General features: G+C 36.2%; 1 protein-coding gene across 1 annotated transcript in view; it reads right to left on the reverse strand.

Annotated features, from left to right (window-relative positions):
- Positions 1–2,180: 2,180 nt before the first annotated feature.
- The window catches only part of hdm (meiosis specific with OB domains hold'em), a 297,283-nt gene continuing 279,695 nt past the window's right edge, over positions 2,181–19,768 (reverse strand). The window contains exons 11-13 of the mRNA XM_090415441.1: positions 17,623–17,815; positions 9,818–9,904; positions 2,181–2,346 (exon numbers count right to left, since the gene is read on the reverse strand). Coding sequence (XP_090271567.1) covers positions 2,251–2,346; positions 9,818–9,904; positions 17,623–17,815 — 376 coding nt within the window. The 3' untranslated portion in view covers positions 2,181–2,250. The remainder of the gene's footprint in view (positions 2,347–9,817; positions 9,905–17,622; positions 17,816–19,768) is intronic.

Genomic DNA, 19,768 nt, shown 5'->3' on the forward strand with positions numbered 1-19,768 from the left:
TCAATCCCATAATCGGGATATAATCTTTGTAACTCTTCTTTGCACCCTTTCCACAGCTTCTTTATCCCCTTGGAACCCGGGAGACCAAATCTGCACACAGTAATCCAAGTGTGGTCTTATCAAAGCCTTATATAGGTGGATTGATACAGTAAAAAGTGCCTTAGAAGACAGAAATATAAGCTCTGATAATGTTGGAGTCTTGACAGATAACAGATTGATTTGGAGGAAAATTGTTGATAGGAAGTTAGTAATGATGTAAGTTCTTCATGTAGTACTATCATAATATCTTTAAACCAACAGGGTACATACATGTCAGGAATTTGATGATGTCAATTATGTCCACATGGTACTTTTCCGAGTCTTCTGCAATTTCAGTTTCCTTTCAATTAATAGTCCTTATATTGATGAGATTCAGTTCATGTGATGTTGGGTTTATTCTTCTTCTAGACATTGAATTGGAGCTTGTTCCAGCAGTTGACTTTTCACTGTTGGTTTTCTGACATAAATAGTGGAGTGCTTGTTTAACCGAGCAACACTCCAGCCAGCATGCAATCTCATCATGTGAATTTGTGGGTAAGTGTTCAGAAATAAATTGCACCAGCAGATAATCTCTCTACTGTTTATCAATATCTAAAACGTGCTTTAGGTTTTGCATGATCATCTTTGTGGAGATCAGTATTGGGAAGTTGGGGAATCACTATTGACCACTTGAACTGTTACTCCATCTTTTGGTTAGAAACAGCACATAAGAGAAATGCCACAACTTTTCTGTCTTCACTATATTCATCATCAGCCATTATCGTTCCAAATGGATGAAGGCAGTGGCTTTTCTTTCCATTGTCAGTGGCAAATGGTCAGTGGCTTTTCTTTCCATTGTCACTACAGCAGATCTCATGATTTTATCAGTCTGTTGCAATTTTGGTCAGTGTTGTGGTTGTTTTTCTTCCCAAGGAATCTAATCCAGCACTTTTGTCCATGATTGGTCTTGTCTTTGAGCAATATGCCTTGCTTATTGCCACTTCAGATATTTCACTCTTTTTATCATGTTGGACTTTGGTTTGATTTCTTATCTAAGTATTTCTTTTCTAATATCATGCATACACTTTTCCATACTAAATTATGTTCTTAGTGTTTGAGTTTCCTTTACATTTTTAAATATTGACCTGTAATTTTTCAAATGCTTTCCAGCCAAGTTTATTCATCTTTTCACTTCTTCCATGGTATTTTGATCCATTGATATCTGTGCTAAGTATATGTAATGATTCACTTGTTTAATTCCATCTCTGATTTTTAGCTATGTGCAACCATTTCTGGTTGCACATAGCTATTGAACATAATTTGGGTCTTTAGGTTTATCTTTTAGTCAGCTGTTTTACTCTCAACTTAGAGCTCAGAGATACGAATCTGTAGGTCATGTGGACTCAAAGTAAAGAGAACTGTCATCTCCAAAGTGTAAATTGCTTAAATAGCTCCCCTTCCAACCTTTTTCTCCCAATCAAGAATTTTGACTATTTCTTCTAAACATGCTTTGAATAGTTTTGGGGATATTATCACCTTGTCTATATTTTGACATTGGAGATTTTTCTGTTAAAATGAACCATTAATGTATGATGCGAGTTAATGGTGCTTACATATAGCTCCTCTGCTTGTTAATTTCTTTGTGTATTGCATTAGCTTTTATTGAATCAATGGCTTTCTCAATCAATAAAACCAAGACATAATGTGAGTTTGTATTTATGACTCCATTCAATAATCCATTGTACAATTTGAATATGGTACATTATGCTGAAGCCACTTCTAAAGCCTGCCTGTTTTTTTTTGGCTGTGCAAGGGCTAGAGTTTCAAAAGCCTATGAGTGAAGACTTGTAAATCACTGATAGTAGGCTGATGGGTTCAGTGGTTCACTTTTTTGTATCAAAATTTGAGTAGCCTTTTTCCATGGTCACCAGGAAATGGCTGTTCCAACCTATCTAAAAAATACTACTATAGTCTTCATTGTTTCCTATTGTATTGAAACAATTTGAAAGTACTTTATAGTATATAATTTATGTTATGATATGCTGATTTAGAAGAATGTTGTCATCTCATTTTATCTAGTCATTATTTAAAATGAAGAAACTATTTGATTCTTTTGCTGTTTTTGAAATTTCCCCATTAGTACTCTATTAAACAGAAATCACTGGCATTATAAGTTTATTTATTTGCAACAAAATTTCTAGATTAAAATTAACATTTTTGAAAATCCCTACTTCACACTGGAAGATGCTTTATTATTTCTTCATAGTTAGCAGGTACACAAGACAATATTTGTAAATAAGGTTTACCAGAAGTTGATGGTTGAGCCATCTGTAAGAAAGAAAATGTTGGTTATTCTGAAATAGTACTACTGTATTTTGTATTACTATATTCTGTAATACAATAACACAAGGAAAAGAGTGAATAATATATTTCAACCCAACTCAGCTCCAACTCAACATCTAGAAAAACCAGAATAAACCCAATATCGGAAGAGCTGAAGATATGAATCATCGATATAAGGAGCATTATTGGAAAGGAAATCAAACTTGCAGAAGAACCAGAAAAGTATCACGTAAACGTAACTGGCATTACTGAGACCAAGAAGACAAACAGGTAAGATCTTACTAAATAATAAGCATAGGATATTATATTCAGGCAATAATAATCAAAGAAAGGAAGGAGTAGTGATAGCATTCAACATCAAACATGAAGATAGTTCTTGGTTGGAAGACAGTTTCAAGTAATGATGTGGGCATAGTGCAAAATGGGGAAATGGACAATGAAACTTGTTTGTGTCTATGGTCCCACAGAAGGTTTCCTCCCAATGAAGAAGTGGAGGAACGCTTTTGAGTCGTCAGAACAGGCAGCTGACATAAAGAAATTGGAAAGTGGTACTTGTTGGATATCTGAACAGCAGAGTAGGAAATGAATCCCACCAGGCATTTGGGAGTTATGGGAAAATTTGGAGAATAGGGAAATGCTAATAATAATGGTGGGATTCATTTCCTACTCTGCTGTTCAGATATCCAACAAGATATCCTGATTGACCATTTCATTGTTGATAGTGATATCATTGTACTGGTTCAGGATACAAGAGAGTACAAAGGATTTGAAATTGGAAGTTGCTTAGTACTAAGCAGGATAAAAATGGATATCACATTGAAAAGAACATTATGTAAGAAAGTTTGCAAAAGAATTAAAGTTCAGTAGCTTTTACAGGTAAATTGCAGACTCAACTATACAAACATTATTGAAGAAAAAAAATGAAACAAATTGAAAACAAGAACCAAACCTTGGAGTCTCAGTGGCAAACTATAAAGAAAACATTGATTCAGCTAAGGAGATATATGGTGAAGTTGTCTGCAAAGATAGAAAAATAAGAACTCCATGGTGGATACAAGAAGTTAAAGAAGCAGTCCTGGAAAGAAGAAAGCATACCAAAAGTTCCTAGAAAATAAGTTGGCAGACGTCCTAAAAGAATACAGATAAAAAGAATACACATAAGAGAGCTATGTAAAGCTAAACAGAAGCCATGGGTATACTTGGGTAAGAGTATGGAAAATAAATATCAGGGAGGTGGCAAAATGTTCTGGAGGCTATTGAAAAAACTTAGAAATGGAGGAACAAGTACTGTAAAAGGAATCGAATATGATAAAGTGTGGCATGAAAACTGGAGATAAGGATATCCTAGATGCCTGGAATAATTAAAAACTTGGATAGACTGCTAAATGAACCAAGCAGTGACAGAACTGTACTAGAAAATTTTCAATGGGAATGTAAAGAGTTGTACATCAATATTTGAGGTAGAAAAAGTAATCAAAAACTTGATGTGGAAAGGCAGCTGCAGTATATGATTGCTGAATGGAACATTGTACAGAGTAATACATAGTCTATATTTAAATTATAAGTCAGCAGTTAGAATTGAAGGAAATACAGGAAGATGGTTTGATCTAAAATCAGGGGCAAGACAAGGATGCACATCATCTATATGGATCACATTATGAAAGAAAGTGGCATTAGGCCTATTATTTGAAATAGAGATGTTAAACTTAACTCTTTGGTTTATGCAGATGATGTACTCCTACACCATCTAGTGAAGTTTCCAGGATTCTAACTGAATAGAATAACAACTATAACAAATTTGGTATGAAAATCAGCAATAAAAAGACCAAAACTGTGAAAATAGGCAGAAATATTGAACACATCAACTGCAATCTGAATGGAGAGCCTATAGAACAAGTAAAATATTTCAGCTATTTAGGCACAGTTTTTAGTGAAGATGCCAAGATTAATCTGGAAATAGACAACAGACTAAACAAAGCTGGTATGGTAGGTAGCCAGCTGAATAAATTTATATAAGAGAACATCAAAACACCAAACTCAGTATACAAGACAGTGTTCATATCTGTTTCAAGTTACGGATCTGAGAGTTGGGTTAGAAATAAGGCACTTGATCAAAGACTAGAGACCACAGACATGAGGGTTCTGAGAAAAAAAAAATTAAGGGAATGAACAGAATCAGGGTGGATTGATTCAATCTGTTAGAAGCATGAAACATTAAATAAGACAATATTAAACATTTTGCAAGAAATAGACTAATTTGGAGAAAAATTGCTGATGGATTAATAATCTAAATTTAGAAAGGAACTTGACATTGTATAGCCACTTAAATAGAATGGGAATGAGAAACAGTTAGTAAAAGGTGTTTGATGCCAGCATGGCAGAAAAGAGATCCAGAGTCAAACTGAAGTCTAGGTTGATGGATTCGGTCAAAAGTGCATTAGAGACGCGAAAAGTTAATCTGGAGATTTCCTCCAGATTAATTTGGAGGAAAACTGTAGATAAGAGATTAATAATAATATAAATTTAATCATGTAGTGCTGTCATAGTAGGTTGAGGATCCACCCCTTGAGAGTACATATCAGGAAAGTGATGATATTTCAACCTGAAAATTACAGGTCATTATCAGTGACACCAGGCAGTTGAATACAAAGTAGAATACGAATGATGGACTATCTAAAAAAGTGAAACGTCCATGTTATACACAGAACATCATCATAATCAAATTCCTGCCATGTACCCTCAAGGGGTGTACAGGATATGACAGTACTACATGAAAAAATTACATCGTTACTAACTTCCTATCTACAATTTTCCTCCAAATCAGTCTGTTACTTGTCAAGACTCCAACATTATCAGATCTTATATTTCTATCGTCTAAGGCACTGAGGAATCATAGTAGTATTTAAAGAAAATAAAATTGTGTAATTAGAATAAGACTCCTATTTATCTTCAATAGTGAGAGGCAGTCAATCTGATTTAGATTCAGATAGTGAAGTAAGCATGTTTCAGACCACAGGGTATTGTAGTCAGCAATTCCATGTTTTGTAAGGCCAGATTACCTATTAACAATATAAGATTGGTGTTTTTACATTCTTTTCTCCACTGAACATCTGGATGTCTGAAACAAGAAAGATGACAGTCATATGGAACTTGGTAGATGCCAGGAAGAGCAAGAAGGTATCGTTTATCTTTAGAAGATGGAAACCACAATGATAGTTTGTTGAAAGGAATGAATGTAGCCACTAGATTATACTTTTAAGGATTCTAGAGATTGGTTCTGAGATGCCAGAAATCTATGGGATAGGAATTGTTCGTACTGTTTCATTGTTGTTTGGACTCATTGCACTCGGATTATACAAATCAAAATTATGTCATGTGGTCTGCATCATTGTGAAATTAATTCATGGATGTAATTGCTAAAAAGGCAGGAATGTATCTTTGTTGTGGACCAGATTGTAAAGATATGTAACATATCCAAAATGAAGGCTGAATGTGCATGAAAAAGAATTTCTTCTAGATGCTTCAGATAAAAGATGACAAGGCAGGAGAGAAAGCAAACTCCCCATATCTGGAACATGTACAAGAAATGCTTTATCATCATCAAATTCCTGAATATACTCTCAAGGAGAAGTATAGGATATCGTGATAGCACTACATGGGAAAGTTATATCATTATTAACAATTTTCCATCAAATTAATCTGTTATCTCTCAAATCTCTATCTTCTAAAGCACTTTTTACTGTATCAATCCATCTAGATCTTGGTCTTCCTCTGGGTCTTTTTCCTGCCATTCTGGCAAAGAACACTTGTTTTGCTAACCTTTCCACTCCCATTCTGTTAACATGCCCATACCACCTGAGATTAACTCTAACACATTCCTGAATGCTAACAATGTCATGTTCTTTTCTAATATCCTCATTTTTAATATGATATCATTAATGCCATCTGTTTGCTTCCTTAATCTTTCTGAGAACTCCCATATCTGAAAACAATATTTTCAAGACACATCAGACCAATATCAGTAAACAGGACAATGATCTACCTAAAATTTATATTACATAGACAATTTTCACATGTATGTATAAATACATCGTACTTACCTTGTGTATATCTTCATAACATAACGGCATTAAGGCTCATTCAACTTATATGCAAAAAGCATATAGCCAACACTGTGTATATACTGGCAAATAGTCCCAACCAAAACTCCCTATCATCAGTACTATTCTAAAGGAAATTCATTTTGCTTTGTACAAATTTACTATAGTGAAAGTTAACTATTTGCCAGTATATACACAGTGTCGGCTATATGCTTTTTGCATATAACATTGAACAAAATATGTACTTGTTTTTTACTTCCTAACATCAACTTTCATTTGTATAAATTAAGCCAAATACAGAAAAAAAAAAATTCTTATTAAAATTAAGAATTCTTAGTGAGATATCTTTATCCATTAGCTAGATATGGAAATATGTAACATAACATGCTCACATGTAAGCCAAGAATGTTTTTTTATATACACAACACACAAAAGCCTAAACATGACCATCCAGCTGTTTCTGGCCAATCAGACTACCGATTGCTGAAAACAGGCTAGTATCTTGATATGGAATTATTCTCATGGATATCAATGGGTCCTTTCATTCCAATTGAACATACCTTGACTGCTAATTCTTACCTGGAGATGGTTTTGGGAATGGATGTTATCCTGGGTGGTGATAATGAGGCCTGATCTGGACTCTACCAGCAAGACAATATACCCCATGTCACAAGGCTTACATTGTGCAAACGTGGTTTGAAGAGCATATCCATGCATTTCATGTGTGCTTCACTGGCTTTCTAATTCTCCTGATTTGAATCTTATTGAACATTTGTGTGGATCTCGGCATGCATCAATGCCTTGTTTGGTCACTAGCCTCTGGACTTGCCTCTGGTCAAGATGGATGCACTGAGTTATCTCAAAAAAGGTACAGTCTGTTACATAAGGTAGATTACAAGACAAGCAAATTACAAACCAATTATTATTATTAATCTCCATAGTCAAAGGACTCAATGTGGGAGATCTATGCTCTATCATTCAGAAAGATCATCGAACTATGCCTTTAAACTCATTTACAGTTTCTGCACTCACCACACTTTCAGGCATTGCATTCCATTCATCAATCACTCTCCATGCAAAAAACTGCTTCTTGTTCACAGCTTCCGGCAATGGAGTAATTCTACGCTTATCTCCTTCTAGTCTACGAAATATCTCCTCCACATTAATCTGGTAACAACCAATTTACATGTCTCAATCATATTCCCTTTTCTTCCATTCACAGTGTCCTAAGTTGCATTTCCTCGAACTCTAGTATCTGACATTCCATAGAACTGACACTAACTTAGTAAACCTGGATCCTTTCTAATACATCCCCTCTGAAAACCAGGCAATCAAATCTGCACACAGTAGTATGTGTGCATAGCCTGATCAAGGGATCTATAACCTTTTGCTTCTACATGTCAAGATCTTTCCCATCATTGCCATAATTCATTGCATTTTTCTTACGATGTTAGCAATGAGACTAAACTTCAAGTATCTGCCCAGGTCTCTCATCAATTTCACCTCCTTCAAAATTCCCTCCCCACCACCACATAAACACACCTCCAAATTTCAACACCTCTACACTTTGCAACATTAAAGTGATAACCCCATTTACATAGTCTACTGAGATCCTCCAGCAAGGCTGCAACATATGGTATGCTACTCATAGTTCTCAACTTTGCATCATCAGCAAACAGCTGTATATCTCCAGTCAAGCATGTTGTAATATCTTTTGACATACAAGTTAAATAATAATAGCCTCAAAACAGACTGTTGCATCACTCTACTAGTGACCTTTAGGAATACTATACACACACAACCTGCTGATACTTGAACTGTCTCTTCAAACTTTACAGAAATTCTAAAAGTTTGTAGTGAGATCTCCATGTTTAATCTTCATTTTTATCATGATCATTAAGTGACACTTCGAAAGAGTTCAAGGCCTTAACACAGGAAGACAGTATAATATCACACTTCATTAACCTGTAAATGATATCGAATGGGAATATTCAGTTGTTTGCAGATGATGCAAAGTTGGGAAAAACTGAGGAGTAGAACAGATATTGTGGCTTTACAAGAGGACTTAAATAGACTCACCAAATAGGCTTGGGAGTAGGGTTGCCAGTTCAATGTTGCAAAGTGTGAGGTTTAAAATTCAGAAAACAAAGATGGTATGTAAAGTTTAAACTTGGTGGAGATATATGGGGGATGTGGAAGAAATAAAATATCTGGGGGGTGATGGTGGATAGGAATCTAAAATTTGGCACACACAATGCAATGAATTTTGGCTATGATGCAGAGGATACCAACTTGTAGAAGTAAGGAGATTCTGGTTGTATTGTATTAGGCCATATATGGGCTACTGTGCACAGATTTGGTCATCTCATTTTCAAAAGAATGAAAAGGTATTGGAAAGGATGCAGAAGTGATTCACTAAAGTGATTTCTGTTCTCTAGAATTGAGTATGAAGAGGTTGATTATATGCAATTTACAATCTGGTGGGGGAGGGGGGGGGGATTGATGTGATAAACATATATGTTGGTAAAGGGTTCTTAGGAGATGGGGAGGGAGAGCAAGAGGTCATCCCTGGAAGCTGTATAAGGTGTGAGCAAAAGGAGTGAGGAGCAGTATTTTTTGCATAGGAAATGGTGAATGGTTGGAATGTCTTGCCTGCAGAGAATGTGAATTTATTTAAGGCACAGTATTGATGAGCTGTGTGTATGACAGAGGAACCTCCCACAATGAGTCTTGGACTCCATGGAGGTCTGAGGATAATAATAATAATAATCATCTATCTAAACATTATTCTAACTACTTCCACTAATAGTATTTTTGCCTGTTAACTGTATGTGTTCTCTGCACATTTAACAGCATATGGGATGAAAACCTGAATTTCTAGGAGGAAAAAGTACTGCTACCTCCTTATGAGATCTGGTAATTCACCTTTAATTTGAAAAGCTCCTATAAAGATTCTTGTCATCATGACAATCAAAGAATGCAATATCTTGTCAGTCTTCCAACTGCACTATGGAGGCACTTAACCATTTTGCCATTATGTTTTTATATTGTAATAAATTATTTTAAGAACTTAATTATGGAATAAAATTTAACATCTCAGATTTTATATAGTGCCTTACTTTTTGTAAACAATCAGTTCTTAAAAATTGTAATCCAAAACATAATCTGTTAGTGTTCATAATATGAATAATGTGCTCAGATATATCAGTTGTTTTATTTAATGCATTGCTATAAAGCAATGGAAATGTGTTTCAAAAATAAAATTCTTTTGGAACTCATTAATCAGTGAACAACTCTCAGTTTCTCTTTAATTTTATGAAAAATTAATACTAAAATTGTTGAAATGAAGACAATACCTTAAATATCACTTTATATCTCTCAAGTAAATATTTCCACTTTAAGGAAGTTTTTTCATCATCTGACATGTGCATAAACTCCTCTACCTGTCAAAAATATCTGCATTTCAAAAATTTGATTAAACTTTAAAAAAAATTTTAATATTTTTAAAACGATTAATAATAAAAGGCTTTACTAATTTACTATTGGAATAATATTAATAAGCTGCAGAATCATTAAATGTAAAAAAGGATCATCAGCAAATTCCTTATACAGGGTGTTCGGGATAAATTTGACATATTTATAATTAATTATATTTTTCCGTAAGTTACATGTATTAACACACACTTCTCTTCATTTAAAAGTTTGGACCCTTCTTCATTCATATACAAGATGTCAGAAAGGATGGATAGCTGGAACCCACCTGAATCATGGAAGAGAATAACTTGTATCATGATGATTCGTGCCCGCCATCAAAATAAGGATATTACGACTGCTGCCCAATGCTCCCTGAATACAGTAAAAACAATCAGGCATGAACTAGAGACTTGCAATGGTGACTACGAGGATGTAGCAAGAAGAAAGATCCCTAGCAGACGATCTGATTGCGTTCGTACAGCAGAATTCCTCGCAAATCTGCAGGAACAGGTGTTGAACCCTGGCATTGGAATTCGGGCTTTGTTCGTGGAGTTGCTAACTGTAGTCAAGCCCTGGATAACAAGGGTAGCCAATGGTAGGCCGTATGTATGGCAGCAGGATTCGGCCCCTTGCCACACCTCTGGGAAAAGTCAAAAATGGTTGTCTGAAAATTTCTACGACTTCACCAGTCCAAATGTTTGGCCTCCAAACTCCCCAGACCTTAACCCCATGGATTATTTTGTATGGGGCGCAGTTGAAAAAGACACCAATCGCACTTCCAGTAATACAAAAGCCCAGTTAATGGATAAAATTAAAACAGTTTTTGCGGCCCTTCCCAGGGAGACTGTAGCATCAGCTTGTTCGAGGTTCCGAAGCAGAATTGAAGCTGTGATCGATGCTAATGGTGGTTATTTTGAGTAAATCTTGTTGATAGTATTGTAATTAACTCTGCCTGTAATGTTTTTTTGTCAATTCATTAAATTTAATAGATACAAAGAAGATTTTCTTTTTCCTTACGAAACTGTCAAATTTATCCCGAACACCCTGTATGTACCCTTAAGGGATATGCAGGATACTATGATAGTGTACTATATGATAAGATTATATTATTATAAACCCCTATCAACAAGTCAGACATTTAAAAAGAAAATCTTACTAGACATATTGGTAAACACTTAGAAGGCTACCACATGTAGAAAAATATAAAATTTATTAAAAACCTACAATATATTTCATCCAGAGAGAGAGGAGATTCTTCTGCAGCTTCCCCCACTTAAGTGGGGTCACTGTTTGTTATGAGTCTCCTCCACACCTTCCTGTCTTGGGCTGTCACCACATCCAAGTTCTTCATCTTCAAGTCCTCTTCTACCAGCTCCCTCCATCTCTCCTTTGGCCGCCCACGCTTCCGCCTTCCTTGCACATCCATCTGCATGACCCTTCTTCCCACATATTCGTCCTCCCTCCTCATCACATGACCAAACCATCTCAACCTTGCCTCCTGTATTTTCGCTCCTAAGTTCGTAACTTTCACTGTTCCCCTGACATAGTCATTTCTCAGATGATCCTTTCTGGTCACACTGCACATCCACCTAAGCATTCTCATCTCTGCTAATGTTATTTTTCCTCAGGGCCACAGTTTCTATAGCATATGTCATAGCTGGCCTCACTACTGTCCTATAAATTTTGCCTTTCAGATTGATCGGCACCCTCTTATCGCATAACACTCCAGCCATCTCCCTCCAGTTCCTCCAACCTCCTTGTATCCTGCATCCCACTTCCTTCTCAGCTCCTCCATCTTCTTCCACTGTTGAACCTAAGTATCTAAAGTCTCTCACCTTCCTGATGACATTTCCTTCCAGCTCCAGATCTGTCTCCTGGCCGCCGCCCACTGCGCAACACATATACTCTGTCTTACTTCTGCTCAGTCTCATACCTCTCTCTTCCAGTACTTTTCTCCATCATTCCAGTTTAGTTTCCGCTTCTCTTGAATCTACACACAGCAAGATGTCATCTGCATACATCATTGTCCAGGGTGCATCTTCTCTCACCTCCTCTGTTACCACCTCCATCACAATATTAAACAGAAACGGACTTAATGCTGACCCTTGATGCAAGCCAACTGTTACTTGAAAACTTTCTGTCTGTCCCAAACAGGTCCGAACACTTGTCTTCACATTTCTGTACATTTCCTGCACCAACCTGACATATTTCTCCGGCACCTTCTTCTCCCTCAGACACCTCCAGACTTCTTGTCTTGGCATTCTATCGTATGCTTTCTCCAGATCAATAAATACCAGATGTAGCTCCCTTTGTTTCTCTCGATATTTTTCCATCGTCTGTCGTAACCCAAAGATAGCATCTGTTGTTGATCTACCAGGCATGAAGCCAAATTGTTCCTTTGCAATCTCCACCTCCTCCCTCAATCTACCATCAAGAACCCTTTCTAGGATCTTCATTGTGTGGGACATCAACTTTATTCCTCTGTAATTTTTACAGTCTTGTGCATCCCCTTTACCCTTGTAGATGGGAACAAGAGTACTCTCCCTCCATTCCTCGGGTATATTTTCCTGTTGGCAAACTTTCATGAACAGGTCCCACAGCAGGTCAATTCCCTCTTCCCCCAGTGCCTTCCATGCCTCCACTGGAATTCTGTCGGGGCCCACCGCTTTTCCATTCCTCATCCTCTTCATGGCCTCCATCACTTCCATTCTACTGATGTTCTGCACCATCCCCTCAGAAGGTTGCCCATCTCCTCTGTGAGTCCTTGCATTTTCCTCATTCAAAAGTCCCTCAAAGTATATTTTCCATCTGTTTCTTATGTCCACATCCCTCCATAATACTCTTCCTTCATCATCTTTGATCTGCCTCACATGTAAGATGTCCTTAGCTGCTTTATTTCTACATTTTGCTAGTTGGTAAATTTTTCTCTGTCCTTCCTTTGTTTCTAATTGATCATACAGATCTTGATATGCCATGGCCTTCGCCTGTGCCACAACTCTCTTGGCTTCTTGCTTTCTCTCTTTGTACACCTCTCTGTCCTCTTCCACTCTTGACTCATCCCACTTCTGCTTTGCCTTCCTCTTAGCTGTCACTGCCACTTGTACATCATTATTCCACCACCAACCCTCCTTCTGCTCTCTAATCTTTCCAGATGTCTCACCAAGCACCTCGATTGCACAGCTCAGGATTACTTTTGAATTATGTTTCCACCAATCTTGTACACTTTCCAGTCCATCCGAAATCCTCTCTAACACTCTCTCCCTAAAACGATTCCTCACACTCTCATCTTTTAAGCGAAACCACTTAATTGTCTTCATCCCATGGCAACCAGAAGTTCTTATCTTCGATCTTATTTTAAAGTCTGCGCACAGCAATTGGTGTTGTTGTGCTACTTGATCTGTTGGAATTTCTTTACAATTTGTCACAACCTTAAGATGTTTTCTTCTAGTCAAAATGTAGTCAATTTTAGAGAGGAGATTAATTAACTATATTTAAAACATCAAGATAATACACTATCAGTTTTTAAAAAAAAAAAAAAAAAAGGAACAAGTTGGATAGTTTCTGTAACTAAATATATATATATATATATATATATGAACAGTTACTGGCAGTCACTTTCCAGAACTTTGAAATTAGCATAGAGAGGGTCATAAGATTTCCCATATTTCAAGGAACAGATGATCAAATTTGAATCTGCTGAAATGGAGAATCTTGGTCTGATTCCAAAGAAAGGTAGACGTTCTTTGGAACCAGAGAACCTTTAAAAATGCAATGTAGTCCTGAAGTTCTTGGGTTCTAATCATAGCAGAATGGCCAGTCTGACCAAAGTAACAATGCTGAGATGAACCGAGCACTTGATAGACACACCTGGCAAGGAGAGAGGTCATAATTTGTCTTCGGTAGATGATAGAAAAGAGACAGCTTCTCGAAGGGTTCAGTTTTTGCCTTGTCTCCTCAATTGATACCTTACTTGTATATCATGGAAAGTGTGGGAAAAAAACAAATTACACACAGATGAAGAAAATAAATCACAATTTGAAATTGTTGACTATGTACAATCATGGTATGTTGTTATCATTGTTGAGAAATTATGAATTCATCATATTCATCCACCACATCTCTCCCTCTGGTTTTCCCAAGGTTCATAAAATTGGCTATCCACTACATCCTATACATCCTATAGTAGATTGTATTGGTTCTCTCATTTACCATCTTGTCAAACATCTTTCTAATCTTCTTCAAACCTTACTGGCCACACTAGCCCTTATTTGAAAGAAAAAAAGAATCTACATTTGGTGAATAATGAAATAATGGATTCCTTTGCTGTGCTGATTTCCCTGAAAACATTGTTAACTTGTTTAAATTCATCATCAATCCAGACTATTTTATGTGACAGAATAAGTTATGTAAATAAACAGAATTCAATCTGTTTACACAACTTATTCTTGAATGGACAGCAATGGGCAGTCCCATCTCACCTGCTTTGGCATTATTTTAGGGAAAATCTAGAAAACCAACTCTTCTATACCATTTTTTTTCAACCTCATATCTGATTTAAATTTGTTATCTACACAGTTTAGTCCCACTCAGAGACAGAATTACACCCTCTGTCCAAAAAGAAACCGAACTTTTCGAAAATATAAGAAATTAGCAGCACCACCTGTTGTATCTTTTTGTTGTTGAAAGTGGCAACCTTCATTAGTAGTGTCAACTGTTTATGACATTTGTTTCATTAGAAGCAGAGTTATAGCGCCAAGAGTGACAGTGTGTTTTGACGAACAGTCGGAAAATGCGTTTCAAACAGAGAGCTGCGAATGACTTTTGTATTAAACTTGGTAAAAGTTTTACTGAAATGCTTCAAAAAGCATACGATGATGAATGCTTATCCCATACTCAAGTTTATGAGTGGTTTAAGTGATTTCAAAGTGGTCTTGAGACACTTGAGGACAACGAAAAGCTGGATGGTCCAAAAACTGGACTGAACGAAGTTAACATCCAAAAAGTGCATGATTTCATCAAAGAAAACCCAAAATCATCCATGAGATTGATTGAAGATGAATTGGGGATTCCAAAATCAACTGTGCACAAACATTTCGACTGAGAGTTTGGGCCTTCGTAAATTGAATATGCGATTTGTTCCCCACAAGTTGACCGACGACCAAAAAAATGTATTGAATCGAACACTGCAGGGACCTCATTAAAACCGCTCGTAAGGACTTAAACTTCCTTGAAACGATCATTACTGGTGACGAAACGTGTTTTTTGAGTATGAGCCCGAAACAGAGTGCTGAGTGGAGACCACCAGAAGAGGGGCATCCGAAAAAAAGTAGCTTGGAAAAGTCAAAAGTAAAGATAATGCTGATTTGTTTCTACAATTCCAAGGGGGCATTATCCAAAGAATTCTTTCCTTATGGCCAAATGGTCAGTTGTGAGTTTTATCTCGAAGTTTTGAAGCAATTGTTAGCAAGAATTCGTCGCGTACGGCACGAATATTGTGATGCATGCAGCTGGTCACTTTTGCACGATATTGCACCATCTCATCGTTTGAACATTGTGAGACAGTTTTTGAGCAAAAACCAAGTTTGTGTGTTGGATCACTCGCTGTATTCACCTGATTTAGTACCCTGTGACTTCTTTCTCTTTCCCCGACTTCATTTGCTGATGCTGAAGGAAAGCGATATGACACCACTGAAAATGTTCAAGCGACGATAACCACGACCCTCAACAGTATCTCAAAAACTGACATAAACTCATTTAACGAATTAATTGACCATGCCAAACGCTGTGTCAAAGCTGAGGGAGGATTTATTGATTGAAATAAATGATTTGAATAATTATAATTGGCCTGTTTTATTTTCTATCAAAAGTTCGGTTTCTTTTTTGGACAGAGGGTGTACAACAACTGCTGGATAAAAACTTTATATTCCCTTATCAAATTCACTATTGAACATGAATCTAAAAATCTAAACATAGTCTACTCTTTTTGGATACCTTAATAGTCTGTAATCCAGCAGGTATTGAGTTTTTTTTTTTGTTTATAGAAACCTTCCTTTACTGGTAGATGCATCCATTCATTTTCACACATCAACCATCACAGAAGACTGATAATATCACAAGTCTTGTATGTATATGGAGCTCACTGGAATCTGCCTTTCATTTCCCTTCTGTCAAATAAAATTTAAAAAAAAAAAAAAAGCACTCCTAAAGATTATAATAAAACCCATCCAGAAAATTAAGTTATCATCCTTTGGCCAGACTAAGAGCCGATGTAAAAAGAATTTTCAACCTCTACCTTAAAAGAACGTCTGAAAACAGCATGCACTCTTCACAAGTACAGTTCTGTACACTTCCTTCAAATCAGTGCAGAAGCTGTTTTCTTTTCTACCATCTACCATGGACAATTTATCATTGCCAGGTGTTTATCAAGTGCTCTGTGCATGTCAGCTTTATTACTTTGGACAACCTGACTGTTCTGCTAAGATTAGAATTCAAGAACATCAGGATTTAAGAATCTGATAAGTCTGGCTTTCCTTCCCATGCCACTGACACTACGCACAAGATTCTTCATTTCGGTAGATTTAAATTTCATGTGTTTCTTGAAACATGTGAAACCTTATGACATCACTCAAACATTCATTGGTCTGATATCTATTGACCTTAAAAGTGTTTAACAATATTCCTACAACAATTTTCATTCAAATTGCTCGGTTATATGTAAGATTTTAGCACTGTCAGATCTTATACGTCAGTGTTCTAACATCAAACCACCTACACTATCTATCAATTATTGTCTGGACAACCTGTTATTTGAAGTTATGACATTCCAGGTTTGTTAATAACATAAAAACTGGTTTACAGGTAGTAGGAAGCAGTATTTCATTGTAGCAATTGAATACAGGTGGTTTGGCAACACAACGTGAACTCAGCAACTTTAATAGAGGTGTCATCATGGGCTGTCACATTAGTGGCATGTCCATACATGCCATTGCTGCTCAACTGGAGCATCCAAAATCAACGGTTGACAATGTAATCAACAAATGGAGACGTTCTGGCATCACTGGTGCAGGAAAACACCAAGGGCAGCTGCCGAAAATGACTGACAGGGACAGGAGGGTGTTAAATGGGTAGCATGCAAAAACTAGCTACAATCAGCACAGACATCTGTGGTGAATTCTAGAGCACCAGTAACATCATGGTGAGCACTAATACTGTACGAAAAGAACTCCATTTACTGGGTTTCCATGGAAGAGAAGTGGCACACAAGCCAAACATCAACAACAAACAAGGCAGCTCGTCTGGCCAGGTGCAAAGAGTGTGTGAACTGGATAATTGACCAATGGAAAATAGTAGTCTGGAGCGATGAATCAAATTTCAAAAGCATTGAACTTAGAAAGTGTATTTTAATCGGTGACAGAATTTTATTTTAGGAACCTGAGTTTTCCTCCTTTGGGTATACAAACCTAATCAAGGTTTCTGCTGCTATATATAACAAAAAATTGTTATATTTCTGCTGCTATAGAAATATCTTGTTTTTATATGGAATATTCAATACCAAATTGATTTAAACATATTACTAACTAAAATTTACATATCTACTGTGATAACATTTCCAACATACTAAAACAAATTCAACTGAATAATAAATAAAGCTATGCACTTTATTTATTATGATAATATGAAAACTTACAGAGCAATTCAAAAGTTTTTGAGCTGCATCTCCTGATAAAACAAATCTTTCAAATGTACCAGTGTAATCACTCAGCCAAACAATCATATGAAACTTCTGTTGTGGTAACAAATTGTGGATATCTGCTGAAACTTCACAGTTCATATTTGTACATTTCTGGTGAGAAGGCTGAAGTAATTGCTTACAGTAAGCACTGAAAAAAAAAAAGCAGATTTAGATACAACTAAGATGTAAATGATAACACTAAAAAAAATAATATCAATATTATTTTTTTATTCAATCTTGAAAGATAAAATGACTTTTGATCTTATTTTTCATTGTAGTCTCCTTGCTTTTTTCATCATTCTTTTAAGATAGTGCAGTCAAGGGTGTAACAGATATAACATTCCAACAATATTTCATTACTAACTTTCTGTCAACAATTAATTCTCTTTCAAATTGGTTGATTTACTTTCATTAGTTCTTACTTTTCCTTTTTTTTAAAAAAAAAATCATTCCAAAATAGCATTAACCCATCTATATTTTGGCATTTTCCATCTATTAAAAAAAAACTATAGTAGAAGACAAGAGATTACCAAGCCATACTGTTGGCTACAAATATGGCCTTCTCATTTGAATAGGTTAGAATTAACAAAGGCAAAAAAAAAAAAAAAAATTTATCAGTAAATTTAAGCTAACTTTAATGGGCTAAATGCACTAAGCTTGCCTTCTGCTCAAGTAGCAATTGAGCCTTTTTGTTCCTTGCTATGGGACAAAACAATGATGTTGGGCCATCTCTCTTTCTTTCCTCTGATGAAACCTTAATGGTATCTTTTGAAGATAAGGCAGACCTCTTGGCATTAGTTTTCTCCTCAACTCTTGTTTAGATGACCAGAACAGGTCTTCCCCTGTTCCACAAACTGCCATCACTGTGCCTCCTCTGATCTTTGAATGACATCAAATAAAATACTCGACGTCCTTGATGCTTTCTCTCTCACCCCCATTCTCATTATCCTTGCACTATCTAACCTCTCCATCCTCCAAATCTCTTCATTCACCTTCCTGAACTCAGTCTTCAGACCTTCTATCTCCTCTCACACAGTTCTATTTTCTCTCCACATATAATGCTTTCAGCTGACATTCTCACACACAATCATGGCCATCAGATAAATCAGGGTTTCTCAAACTTTTTCTATGATGGAACACTTCACAAATCCTGAAATTTTCATGGAATACCTTGGTTATTTTGTAATGTATTAATTGGCAATTTTGCTGATTTTTTATTAATTACTAATTAATTAAACCATTAAATTAATTTGTGCTGATTTTCATTGACATATCCTATTCTGATCACCAAAAATTTATATTATAAGTACTTACAAGTGAATGCAGACTTTTCTCCTGTGTGCTGGTAGTTTTCCCCTCCTTTTGTGCATCCTGGAGATCGCTTTGTAGGCTGGTAGTGGATGACCTACTATCTGTTGCATCATAAACACCTTCAATAAGAGATTTCTTAATATCAAAATTAAACAAAGTCCCTTGTCTCTTATTCATATTAAAATTTTAATCTGCAGGCCTATTACTTCTGCCACTGACTTTTGCTACACAGATGTCATTTCCTTCAGTTTTGAGAACAGAGGATATGCCACCCATTGTTATAATCTGCTTGCAGGCAATTTTTATGACCTGTCATAAACACCGGTATTCCCTTTCCCAAATGTTGAAAGGTTTTAATGTGTGAAAATTAACGATACACAGATGTTATTAGGGATTCTGGGTCTGAACTTTTCGACGTATTCACAAAGATTATTCTCCTCACAATATTTCTACTATAAAATATTTATTCATGAAAAATGCTTAGAAGCTAAATTGGCAAATTCCAGAACTTCTCGCAGAACACAGTTTGAGAAACCCTGAGATAAACCATCTCCCTCTTTCTCATTGCAAAAAGTCAGATTCATATGTACATCTTTCACATTCTTTTCAACATATTCATTATCTCTTGTCTTCCTCTGATATCTTAAACTCTTCATTGTTTTCCACTATGCATTCATCATCATCATCAGTTGCATCAGTCTTGAGACTGGTAGCTCAGCAACAATTTCCTTCATTCCGCTCTGTCATTGGCTTTCTTCTTAATCTCGTGGTAACTCCTCAAACTCGTGCT

Source organism: Typopeltis vanoorti, chromosome 3 (assembly GCF_054136105.1).
Source record: "Typopeltis vanoorti isolate ZY-2024b chromosome 3, IOZ_Tvanoo_1.0, whole genome shotgun sequence".
NCBI classification, from domain to species: domain Eukaryota; kingdom Metazoa; phylum Arthropoda; class Arachnida; order Uropygi; family Thelyphonidae; genus Typopeltis; species Typopeltis vanoorti.